Source organism: Lissotriton helveticus, chromosome 12 (assembly GCF_964261635.1).
Source record: "Lissotriton helveticus chromosome 12, aLisHel1.1, whole genome shotgun sequence".
NCBI lineage: Eukaryota > Metazoa > Chordata > Amphibia > Caudata > Salamandridae > Lissotriton > Lissotriton helveticus.
Window position 1 is genome coordinate 865,729,442 of NC_136073.1, and position 13,744 is coordinate 865,743,185.

At 43.1% G+C, this 13,744-nt stretch overlaps 1 protein-coding gene across 1 annotated transcript in view; it reads left to right on the top strand.

Annotated features, from left to right (window-relative positions):
* LOC144799125 (uncharacterized) overlaps positions 1-11,755 on the top strand; it is a 53,816-nt gene extending 42,061 nt beyond the window's left edge. The window contains exons 16-17 of the mRNA XM_078670323.1: positions 954-1,061; positions 8,843-11,755. Coding sequence (XP_078526449.1) covers positions 954-1,061; positions 8,843-11,654 — 2,920 coding nt within the window. The 3' untranslated portion in view covers positions 11,655-11,755. The remainder of the gene's footprint in view (positions 1-953; positions 1,062-8,842) is intronic.
* The last annotated feature ends 1,989 nt before the right edge of the window (positions 11,756-13,744 follow it).

Below are 13,744 nucleotides of genomic sequence, written 5' to 3' on the forward strand. Positions count from 1 at the left end.
GGAGCTTTAATATAAAGTGCCTCCTGCCTTGTCCAGCAAAGTCCATTGATACACCAGCATGTTCCATGACGACAGGGGTTATAAATATGTGCCCACTGCATCTTTCAGTGTGGACATCTGAGCATGTCTGTGTGCACCTGTGACTCTGAATCTATCACTGTTAGAATGTCTGTATTTGTGTCCTGTTTTGTGTGCACTTCACTGTGTGTCTGTTCCTGTCTGTTTATATCTGACTTTGCTATATCCCTGCACAGAGGACGGATACAGACACAAAGGTTACATTATTTGAAATCATGATTTAATTATAGACAATGTGTGCCAAATAGCTGTCAGCCTGTCCATCTGCTGATCTGGTACGCAGTGAGATAAGGTTGATCAAAAGTAGGCCTGGACATAGTTTGCTGGAGTTTCGCTTCGCGGAACTTCGCGCAGTTGCCAAAAAACTCAGCGAAGTTTCGCGAGTGGCAGAGTTCAGTGCGAACTGCAGTTTGTGCTAGTATTCCTGCAGCTTGTGAAGAAATTCTACCAGAGCTGCAGCTCACGCTTGCAAACTTACCGTTCACGATCGCGAGTGGGGAAAAAACTCCGCTGCACATCGTGAAGAGGAGTTTCGGCACTCCGCGAGCTCCGCGGATTGCGAAGTGCAGAAAACTCTGCGAATTCTGCGAACGGAGTGAAGTTCACCGCCCAGGCCTAATCAAAAGACAGTGATGGTTTTGCAAATCAATTGTCCTTGGTAATTTCCTTAGAGGCAGCCAAGGACTGGCCCTCTTCAGTTAGCTGGGCTCTTCTAGTGGTCAGCTGGAGTCTCCTTGTTTGCTATTGACTAATCCCAGTGATAATAGACTACTAGCTGACCTCAACCATGACCTCTACAACCATCACAGGGATTTCATGTGTAGTATACTCTTGGTATTCTTAAAATAATTATTGTTTTCTGCACATGTCTTTAGGGAGGTCAATCAACATACTGATAATACGATGCGAATGAAACCGACTTCAAGAGTGTATTGTACTGCACCCAGTGATAGCGCAGAGCAAGACATGATAAACGAAAAGAGGTTTGTTACGAATAATTGTTTAACTCTGTAACCTGGAGAATGTGGCAGGTGTTGCATTTTAAATATAGCTATTTTTCTAGGGGATCAAAGTTTGACTTAAGTTAAGAAGTCTGCGATGTCTTGATGTCTGCTTTCAAACTCTCCTCAAGACCTTGAAAATTGTATAATTTCTCTTCCGAGTAACTTTTGTGGTGTCGTTTGAAATGAGTTAGTGGTTTAGGTCTAGATTTAGCAAAGAAAAATCCTGTGTAAAAACACTGGCAAAATTCACATGAAACAAGCCATCGGGTAAGGGACAACATGATCCTATTGACCTCCAAGACCAAACTACGCAACTACTCAAATTTCCTGAAGATGAAATTATGGAAACTGTTAATATCCGATAACGAATCTGTTAAAAGCCTTCTAAGTTCCCCAGATTTCATTGTAGTAATGTCACTTCATCAGTGCACGCTTGATAATTTCAAAGAGTAGTTTCAACATACATTACTTTTTCCACCTGAAACTTTACCTGCTCACCCCCCTTAAGAACCAACAGTTAGCGTCACTTTAATTGGCTGCTACTTTCTCCTAAATACCTCTAAAATTCTAGAAGGTAAAGTCAGGCATGGGATAGGTCAATATTCCAGACGAGAAATGGAAAAAAAGCTACATCTATGTCATAAAGAACTGGAAGAGCATTTTTAGATTAACAGTAAAGACATTGTTTCGTTTGGCCTTTGGCCACCTGGCCCTATAAGATTTCCTGCTAACCAAAATGACAGTCTCATAAACCTACATCCTACTTAAATGTTATCATTGTGAGCTCTTGACCGATGTTCTGCCTCTCAGGATAGATATAACACACTAATAAGTAATACAAACTGCTTTAAATATAACATACTTCGACATATTTTCTCTCATGGGCCTAGATACTTATACACACCTAATTCAAAGAAGAAATTTAAATATGTAAACAAACTGCTTCCAGACTCAAGGCAAAGTGGTATGAATATATAACTAGAGAAAAAAAACTTATAATAACGCAGTTCCCTCTAGCACAAAGGCACTCAGCAAGCCAACACTAAATATTGGCATTGTACATTGTGGTGCGTCAAAACTTACTGTCGGAGCTGCTTCAAAAGGTTTAAGTAAATCACACACAACTGAGGGGGAAGAGCTTAAACTCCTACACCGACCTTCCCTACACATATCCACACACACAAAAGACAAGTAGGAGTCTAAAGAAATAAGCTAATGTACTAGGTGGCACATGCTTTGTTTTTTTAAAACGGCCCTCACCCACAAATTTTGGTATGCTACATCATAGGACTTGCTGACAACACTCCCATGCTGACCAACTCCTGGGGTAGAGCAAAAGGGAGGGGAAAGACAATAGAAACATAAAATAATAGGGATCCCCCCCAAAAAATATTGGTGCAGAAAATAGAGTCTGTAAATGGCTCAGGAATGTTCGCCTTCACATTTATTCCTGGACATCCTGGTCAGGACTAAAATAAATGTAGTATGGTGGTGTCTGGGTTTATTAGTAACCCCACATCCCTCCTGTCTGCATGCTAGTCAACATGTTTCAGCCGATTCTATGTAGCCCATACACGGGTCTTAACGGCTTTCGTCAGGACCAAAGATCCCCTATATTCCCCTTCTCTCCTACCTTACTTTAGTAGGTTGATGATATACCCAATCTGGTATGGAGCTGCTAAACACATTGCGGTTGTACCTGTGAATGGGAATATAACAGTAATAACCATTATTTCACACTGAGAAGACTGCCTCTCTGTGTGGTACAGCAGACTTCCGTGCATATGTTCAATCTTATCACAATCATGCCACTCATTCATTGTATCCAGTCATGCTCCCCACTCTGGGTCTGGTTATCACATCACCCATGAAGCATGCCCATAGGTTATTCTGTTACCCCATTTGTCACCGTTCTGTTTTTCGCTTTTTTTCTCATTGTTTTAATTAGTTCATTTATAACTATGGAGAGAGACCCCCATAAATCTGCCACCCGTGACCAGTGAAAACATAGTCGATAACAGGGTGGGATACTCAGAATATGTTTGTCTTAAGAAAGTTTGACAGTAATTGTTCTTTTTGCATTTGACACCCCGAGTGGGTCGGGTATGCCCAGACGTGGGTCCTGTGTAAGGGTGGGCGCCCGATTCGGCTACGCCCACGGAGTAGGCGTAGTGTTGCCTTCTACGCATTTTGCGTAGACAGCGTAGCCGGCAACACTACGCCCACTCCGTGGGCGTAGCCGAGTCGGCCGCCGCCCGCCCGCCTCCCTCCCGCCCTCCCCTAGATACATTATTTAAGCTATTACAGTGATTAAAACAATATTAAAGCACTTACCTTGTCCGGGGCTCGTCCGGGGCTCCCTCTTTGAATAGCGTCCTTTTCCTGGAAACAAATGCGCATGCGCGGCAGCCCGCGCATGCGCATTTCTCGGGAGAAATGCGCATGCGTGGCCGCCCGCGCATGCGCATTGGTATCCAGGAAAGGAGGCTATTCAAAGAGGGAGCCCCGGACGAGCCCCGGACAAGGTAAGTGCTTTAATATTGTTTTAATCACTGTAATTCCTTAAATAATGTATGTAGGGGAGAGCGGGAGGGAGGTGCGTAGTGGGGCTACGCGGAGTGCGGGAGTGGGCGTAGCTTCTCGCCCTCTCCGCGTAGCTCCGCGGAGCCCCACTACGCCCCACTACGCCCAGGGTTAGTCCTGTGCTCTTCATGCCACTGGAGTCAAGCTCGCCTGGCTGATGAGGGCTGAAAGCCCGAAACCGGTCTTAGGATGCTTGTTTCCAGTTCAGGGAGGACCTGGTTTGGCAGTTCGGGCTGGACTGCTCCCATTGGGTGTAGGGTCAAGACTGATTTGCATATGGCGGAGTCCAAACTGAAATGGCGTGGTGAGCAAAAAACGATGGATTTAGGCCCAGATCTCTGTACTGGGGTGAATTTATGACATTGTTCTGCATTCTGTCCATCAATTGCTCTTTCAGCTCCCTGTAGTCAAACACTAGCTACATAGGAGAATAATTTACATGATTATAAGCTATGCCAAGCGGTCCTTCCGCTCGTCAGTTCATCTTTTTTAATAATCAGGGCTTTTATCCAAGGGCACTGGACCACTGAGGCCCGTATGTTTTAGATGTCTATAGTCCCCAATAGGTCTGCCCCTTTACAACCTCTCCTTACTTTGTCAAGCTGAGCCCGCTGCCTCTGCAAATCTCTCCATGCACTGTGAAGGTGCTGGTTGCTCGCTTCCGCTCTCCTAATGGACGCGTTCCTTCCCGTCATATGATCTTGCATTGCAGTCATGTGACCAAGACGCCTATGATGTTACCGCACGGAGTCTTCCCTGTCCTTGTCCTTCCACCATCTTGGGTGTAAGGGACGTAACCAGTACAATGTATTTCTACAGCAATCTGAAGATTCACATTTATATTTGGGGAAGTGTAGGTCCCAACTTCCCTATGTATGCCAATTGTAAAAATTGAAATGCTGATCAATTGGCAGAATTAAATGTTATTTTATGATAGTTTCTTATTCATCACTCAAAAGTACTTTCTTCTCTTTAATATACTTTATAATACATTTCATAATGATTATCTCCCAATATATTTTCTATATGCTGGGAAAAATGTATTCCAATCTAGAGGAGTCATATATGTATTTGGTAAGGGGGCCATTTTGTTAATGTATTTAACGTTGGAGAACCGCTAATTTTTTAGGTGGGTACTACACCTATGTATGATACAGACACTCTGCTGTGTTGATTTATTTAGGCATCCAGCTAGAACAGTACCAGGTATCGGTGTGGAAAGAAATGTTAATATTTACAATCTACTTAGTAAATTCCACGGGATGTCATTGTTCAAGCCATTTTTGTTGCTATGGACCCTATATATCCATTTATGTTCTCTGAGCAGCAGATTCCTTTTGGTGTCTCGTACTGTGCTTGGGATATAAGGTTTATCCAGCACTGTCCCATAGATGTCGTCCACCGTCTGCTTTTTCTCTAGGTAATGTGTAGTAAATTTCGTCATGGCTTTCAGGCATATGATGTTGCTCCTAGGTTCCATAATCTGTATTTTTATTTTACGTGTCGTCATCCCTATGTATAACAATCCACAAGGACATTTAATCATTACATTTTCCGAGTTGCAATTTGTGTGCTTCGTCTGCCCCCATGGATATGTCAGACCTACGTCAATATTTTTGGTGTCCTTGGTAAGGTTGCAAATATCACAAAAGCCACATCTAGTGTGGCCAGATACTGGTGAAAGGACCCAGAGTCTCTGTAGTTGCCCTTGTGTCTCCTGACAGGGTCTGGTGTGTACTAACAGATCCCTCATGTTCGCACTTCTCGTGAAAGAGAACAATGGTTTGCAAAGATTAAGGCCGTTGGAGTTCAAAAACCGCCTGTTATTCATTATGACATGTTTTATACTATTTGATGAAGTGTTAAAACTAGTAACGTAGATCGTATTTGTCGCCTCCGTTTTTTAAAATGTTTTCTAAAAGGGCATCCCTATTACAATTGGATGCTTTCTCCTGAGTTCTTTATCACTCTGTCTGGATAATCTCTCTTTTAGAGTTTGTCAGAAAGTCCAGTGGTTTCCTTTCTAAAGCTTCTTATGTCTGAGCAGTTCCACCGTAAATGGAGAAACTGTTCCACCGAGAGGTTCTCCCTCAAAGATTTGGGTGGAAACTATTGAATGATAGGAGGCTATTTATGTCCGTAGGTTTATGAAAAACCCTGCAAAGTCGGTTTTCCTTCCCTTGGTACAATCACCAAATCTAAAAAACTTAGTTTGGTTTGTGTGATAGTAGACGTAAAGTGTAGTAAGGGGTTACAATTATTCAGCCAATGTTGGAAATCAATGGTTGATTAATTATCTCTTTTCCAAATCAGCAGAACATCATCTATGAACCGGCGCCAGAGTTTTATCTGGTCCTCCCAGGGGCTATCATGGGCAAAGATATATTCCTGTTTAAAGGCTGCCACATACAGCCCGGCAAGACTCAGGCGAAAGCGCTCCCAATGGACGTCCCATGGGTTTGCAGGTAGATGGTACCCTGAAATTCAAAAAAGTTTTTGGTCAGTGCTATTTCTGCTAGGTTCAATATGAGTGATCTCTGAGTACCGTATGTCCATTCCTGTGCATACAGTAAATCCTCTACCACCCGCAGTGTTTCTCTTTGAGGGATATTTGTATAGAGCGACCTGATGTCCAAGCCTACCAGGAATTTTTTTGTAGAGTCAAATTCCATGTCTTTTACGAGATTCAGTACATCTCTCGTGTCCTGCAAGTATGCCTCCATTTTTTGTACCAACGGCTTAAAGAAGAAGTCACAAAATGTTGATATTGGTTCAAGTTTTGAACCAATACCAGCTACTGTTGTTCTCCCTAGTGGGGTCTAGTGTGTTTATATACTTTGGACAATGTATAGAAATATGGGATAACAGTGTTATCCTTACAAAGGAAGTGCCCTTCCTGTTCTGAAATCCAGTCATTGTTTACTGGTTCTTCCACTAAGGTGGCTATTTCTTTTCTTATTTTCGGTGTTGGGTCCCGAGTCAGAATTCTGTAGTTCCTTCTGTCCAATAGGAACCTTAGGCACTCTTTCTCATGGGTAATCTTGGTCTGGATGACAATGGCTCCTCTCTTGTCCGCTGGTTTAATAATCAAGTCAGTGTTTTGTTTTAGTTGTTCCAGTGCCTCCTTTTCCACTCTGGAGAGATTTCTAAATGGGTTGGCCTCCATCTTAGCTAGTTCCTCAGCCGCATGCACAACACCCTGTTCATCATGCAACTTACTAATACAACGGGTAGCTCTTCCCAAGACACTTGGATTCGTTGATGCACCTATATCTACTAAAAAGGGCAATAGATCACTGACAATTATTCACATGCATTATTGCCTCCTTCATGACCAGGCAACCTTGCCACAATTCTCCATTTTAGCCAGTAAACGTTCAGCATATACTACTTCTTTAAAAAAAACAAAGGTTTAAGATCCCATAACGAGCGTTCGATGCAGCCACAGACTGCCTTGCATGCTCGTTTGATGGGCAACTTGCCCCTAGAGTGTATTCTATAATTTTTATGTCCCAGCTGGAAGGACACATGTGCCTCTTTCTGAAAGTTGCCACCACTGCATCATTACGAAGTCCAACCCAGACACAGAAAAACAGGGAGCAGGTCGCTCCATTGGCGAGCTTCGATGAAAGAGCTAACCTCAACAATATCAATCAGTATCTGCATTAATGAATTGGAGAGTGCCCCAGGGTATCCTCTGCCGCAGAGCATATTAGACAACTCTCTTTCCCTTCCCCCTTACTCCGCATTACCTACTGTTAATCCTCGTTTGTGTAAGGCACTCGCTTTGTATCTAGATTTCCAATATACAAGTGACATACTGACATTTATAGAGCGACGATACAAGGCTTTTTAGTAGTATTGACAATAGTGAAAAGTACCTATATATTTATAGAATTCTTATGCTGAGCATAAAAACCAGCTCTCAGTTTGTACAACCAGTTAGTAAGTTTGAGTAAAAGCAATTTACCTGTAGTTGGTTATATATCCCAGGCTCTTTCAAGACATGCGGTTTCTTGTGTTACGGGATTTAAATCTGCAGATTAGATGTTCTGACATTTTTGGTGACCAGCTGTCCTTTTAATGAACAGAAACAATAGGATCAAAAATTGATAAATCCTAAGGAATATAACATTCAAACATTTCAGTTATCTCCCTTGGCACTCCCTGGGGGTATTGCTAGGTTTTGCAGCTCCCTATTTGAGAATATAGTCTCAACGATTTATTTAAATGTACTGTCAAGCCATCGTATAAAGAGCGAGAAAATGAATACATTCTACAGTCAATATCTTAAATGTGGAATACATTCATGTAACAGATTTTTTTTAAAATAAATTCTAGGAATTCACCAGGGTTCTGCTTTGTTTCTATTACAAGTTTGAAGACAAAACTTTCCATAGGATCGATTGTGTCTGACATCATACGCTCTTGTACTAACATTGTACGTCTAGTTGCATCAATTAAAATCAGCGAGAGCCACACAACTAGATAACCTAAGTCTGCATAATCATACATTTTCTGGTTGCCAAGGACCCACTGCTATAGGGCCGCTTCCCCATAAAAGGGCACATAATTGGCTGAAAAAAAACCTTCCTTGAGCTTCATTAACCCCTCCCCTGCGCCTAACGTTCCGCGCCTTGTTGCGGAACGTTCGATTGCGCGGGCGGGGCCGGAATGTTCAGCGGACGTGCGCAGCACTACCGAGGTAGTGGACGCGACGTCCGCTGAACGTGCGCCGCATGGAAGGGGTTAAAAATGGTGTTAGGACAACACTTCATGCGTTAAGACCAAGGATGTCAGCACATATGCTCACTAAGGAAAAGTGGCCCTTATTGAAAGGAATATGTGATTCTCTCATTCAATACACCTCCTTTGATATGTTATTGGTAGTGAAAACCCTTTAAACAAGTGGTACTCAGTGAAGAAAACAGTTAAGCAGAAGTAGGCATCAATGGAGCACAAGATTTAGAAGCGAAAGGAAATAGAGCAGTGCAATATTTTATTTGGAGATTTGACCCTTCCCTGTTGTCAATCCTGTTTTCCTTTTGTAAATTACTTTCAAGTGATTCTTTTGGTAATTTGTAATAGGAAAATGTGTACTTAGATTGTTTTGTTTAGATTTTGTTTGTGATTCAAAGTCCTGCCTTTTCATAGCTGACTATTTCTTTAACTTTTAGGGCACACTCGTGCAGGGTACTTGAAGAATACTTAAAGAACAGCAGCAAATTTTTCCCAGGTCCAGCCAGCATCAAATCCCCAAAAGATTGCAATATGTCAGCACAGTTCAGAAGTCCATTTGGCAACTTCCAACCTCAATCGAAGACCTTTTATGGAGAGGACTTTCAAAACAAGACTGACATGATCAGGGACGACGCTGCAACATTGATCCAGTCCCACTGGCGAGGTTACGCCGCCCGACAACAACTCTGTAGAGAGTATGATGCTGCAACCATTATACAAGCTGCCTGGAGAGGTTATATCACTAGGAAAAATATTTCTGATGACTACCAAGCATCCACTTCTCCCCAATTTAACTGTGGAGGCAACCAAGCCCGGAATGAACTGCGTGCCCCGCAGTTGCGTGCTGCCCAGATAAAAAATGAGTGGCGCGAGTTTTTGCAACAATGCGTATTTAACCAACACACATCTCCCCATGCCTTTCAAAGCCAACGTAATGAACATAAGTCACCAACTGAGCTCTCAGAGAAGAATCATGCTGCCACCATCATTCAGAAATGGTTCAGAGGAAACAAAACAAAGAAGTCTTTTGAGAACCTATATCAAGCCTCTCCCGTCACGCAGACAAACAACAGTGCTCGGTATACCTTGAGGGAACCACCTAGAAATCTCAAATTTGCTGCCATGTCTAGCTCGGATGACTCCTCACAAAATTATTCAACAGGATCCATAGATAGCTTTAACAACAATAAATCAAAACCGTCTAAAACTGCAACGCCTGAATGGAGTGATGACTTCCCACACCGGCCTGCGACTTCCTTTACTAGCCCCTACTATGGAATGAACATCAGAAAACCTCAGTCCCAACAACAGCAAATCAGAGGCAATGTCCTTGAGGGTGTGGGTCAGGGACCGGCGTTGAGCACATTTTCACCTGCAGACTCAACCGAGGAGTCAGAAAAAGCTGACACGTGTTGTCAAAATCCTTGTGTTGCCAGACAAGGGCAAGCGCGGCCCCTATATAAGTATGAAAAGATGGAAACAAATATAACTAACACAATGGGAGCTCCTGTCACAACCCAAGTTTATGGAAGACCTTATATTCCCCCAATGCCTTTGTCCATCCCTTTCTCTTGCCGCAGAGCGACTGCACGGGGCAAGTCTCCTAACTCGAAGCAGGACAGAGGACCAGGGAAGACCTTATGCAATGCTGCCAGAGCTGGAAAAGACATCTCTATGTCAAACAAACGTGACTATAAAGTCCCTGGGCCGGCATATAGCCCTGACACTTTTCGGAGAAGGCTTATGCTTGACTTTCAGACAAAACAAACCCATAGAGCAAGAGATAGGAGAAAGAACTTATATGAGCGTCAACCAAATGAGCAGGAGAAAGTCCTAAATATTACCGCAGAGCAGAAGCCAGCTGGGACTGCTTTTAGTCCTCCCTGCTATAGGAGACCCACTATGTCTGAACACTCTTCAAATCCTTCAAGCTTCAAGGGGAGAGACACCTTTAGCAACAGCAGACAGCATGAGCAGGAGAAGAATTTGCCGAACCGACAGGAGCCTGATATTCCCAAAACGCCGAACACCATCAACATGGGTAATAAACAAGCTAACTGCAACTGTTCTCATGGGTGTTCACTTTGCAAAGCAAGAGAGAAATCCAGGCCCTTGAATGACAACAAACCACATCAGTCTAAGCCATTTGTGAGGAGTTTAAAACCTGAAACATACTCAGGAAAAGTTACGGGTGGGAGACCTACTGGCAACCCAAAGGACAAAGCCAACGAGATGAAACACTCAATGCGACACAACAGAAGAGAGGACCGAGATGAGCTTCGTGTACGTGAAATAGCACATAAGCCCCCAGTGCTTCCATGCAGCTCAGACAGTAGCAAGAAAAAGACTGGATGTAGCAATTGCCATGAACCATCACTGGATCTAGGCCAAAACCAATCCAACTCTAGCAGAAGACAAGATGGCCGACAGCAGCCTGAACCAAGCGAGGCTGAGCCACCGTTCAGACAAACTTTCCAGTATGTACTGAATTCACCCCTCGAAGAAGGCTATGGGACATGGAAAAAGTTTAACACACAGAATCAAAGGGCACGTTGTGCTAGTAGAGAGTGCGAACAGGACCTGCAATGCAGCAAAGATATGGAAACACCAAGCAGGAGGACACCTGCGGCTGAATTTCCTTACACAGGAGGCAAAGGAAAAAAAGACGCAGGGTTCTGTAATACTCATATGCATGAAATTCAGGGGCACAGAATGGGTTCACATGAAACACACTCAGATTTGGAATATTCTACTTTCAGAGGTCCAAGGGAACCCTCTCCGGGAGCTGAAAGTATCTCCAACGACAACTCCATAGCCAATGAAATGACCGACAAGTGGGTATTCAAGACTGGGAATAGGTTCCAAAAAGAACGATACAAAACCTCCCCCGTCCAATCTGCTCGGAAAAGCCCACAGACTCGGATTGGGCTAAAACAGCAGCATAATGCAGCCACCAGAATCCAGGCGCTATATCGAGGCTACAAAGTCAGACAATGTTTGCAAAGAGCTGGGATAATGGACAAGTATGACAACAGGGATAAGGAACTGAGGAAAAAAGAGTCAAAATATTTGGGTGACGCCCAGCAATTTTCAATGCACTCCTGGGGGTCCCCTAAAGGAAGGACTCGCCAACACCACAGGGATAAGCAAGAGAGTCGGTTCCACTCTGAACACCAAAGCTATCGTCCTTCCCTACGAAACGTCAGCGATGGAGGAGACTTACGCTTTAACCGAAGATCCCACACGTGAAGCGCATTATGATTATGGACTAAGTAGTCCCTCTTTAACTACATTAGCACTTATCAGTCCGTCCAATTATATTGCAAATAAACTGTCCAGGTTTGTTTATACTAGTCAGTCTCTGATTTTCAATACATTTGTGCTCCACAATTAAATACAATAATGTAGGATGCATTATTCTGGTTGGAAGCCTAAAGGCAAACTTTGTGCAGTTTCATAGATCACATAGTAGTCTGCAGTCACAGGGAGTTGTGTCTCAATTGATAGAACCCTGGGCACAGTTGTGAAAATTCATATTTGCAAACTTTGAGATTTTTTTATTTTTTAAAGCTTTGAGGCTTTTTCAAGTTTTGCAAGGGTTTCTAAAGATGAGACAACAATCCCAGAAAGGTCAGTTTCGTGTGTGTGTGTGTGGGGTGGGGGTGTGGGGGGGATCCTACAAAATCTCATGTTTAGTAAGAAAATTCCCTTATAGAAAAAAAGGTTAAGTGTTTGTTAACAACTGACCTTCTTAATATTAATTATACAACATATTGTTGCATTGAATTTTCAAATCTTGATTGAAGCTGCTTACGCTGAGACTGCTTAATGGCACTTCTTGATTTTCTATTGTAGATTAGAAAAAAACTGATATTAACGTTGTAGGGGTGTTATCACTCTAAGGCACAATCATAGTCATAGTCATAGTCAAGAATCTTTATTCGGTGATTAAAAAACACCATAAAAGCACACATATATATACATAGATAAGAAAAACATTAAATCTTAGTCAAGATCCTTGTACATGAATAATACAATAAAAATCCCAACATACCGGGCCATAAATTTAAAACATAAAATCCCAGGTCGTTCATTCCTCTCCCCTCGTCATCCTTAATCGAACCGCCACCTTGATAAAATTCATGACACAACATAAGGTTAGCGGGTCGGAAGCTTGTTGCAAATAGACTAAAGCATCCCTGGCATGTTCCAATTGGGCTTTTTTTAATATATCCACTAGAAATCTACGCCTGGGCATAGAAAAATAGGGGCAAAGCAAAATAAAATGAAGGGAATCCTGCGGAGACCGATTGTCGCAGCCGCAGGGTCCCTTCTGCTCGATTGACATGGTAAAACCTGCTGGAGAAGCCAACATAAAAGGAAGTAAGTTCAATCTAAAACGACACATAAGAAATCTGTCCTGTGCGTTATGTACAAGATACAGATAGGGCTCCATACCCTCCACACTCTTCACCAAGTTATAAGCCCTCACGGACTTTTTCTCTCCTTCAACCTCCGCACGACATTGGGTTTTCCGCTCTAGGAAAATTTCCCCTACTTGTTTCTTGTGCTGTGCTAAGATGGTTGTGGGGTTCCTGAAGAGATTTCCGAACCCTAACTCTTCAAGAGTGTTTCTCACATATTTGAGCCAAGGGATGCGCATACAGTGAGTCCTACCCAAGCAGTCCAGTAGAATTTCTCTGCTTAAATATGCATCTGGGTTTGCCCAAATTTTTAGCCACGCCAGAATTGGCCTGAGTTTTAATAAGTCAACCAGGTGTGGCCTCCCTAGCTCCCTATGAGCTATATATCCAGCAGTACTAGGTGGTACCCTCAGGATAGATTTCATGTGTCTATTTTCTTCCTGTTCAATTCTAGCAGTATTCACAAAGCCCCAAACTTCTGCCCCGTAGCTTACTTTAGAACATGTTATGGAGCCGTACAGGATCATCACCTGTTCCGGGCTCCACCTGCCCAGCCTCCTGCCATAACCAGCTATAGCCCCATTGGAGGCGATCATTTTATTGCAGCGTTCTGCCACCAAGGGGTTAAATTGGAGAGCACCATCAAAGGTTACTCCGAGATAGGAGAACGTTTTAACCTCCTCTAAACGATGGGTACCTATTGTGTAAAAGGATTTAGAAGAAGGTTTTTTGCCTGCCAGGAGCACATAAGACTTACTTAAGTTGACAGATAGGTCCAGATCACTCATAAACTTGACGAACCCATCTATCAAAATTTGCAAGCTTCGGGGTGTGCGCGCAAGCAAGACCGCGTCGTCTGCATAGAGCAGGACAGGGATATGCCGCGACCCGACCCTTGGGGAATCTGTTTTTAAA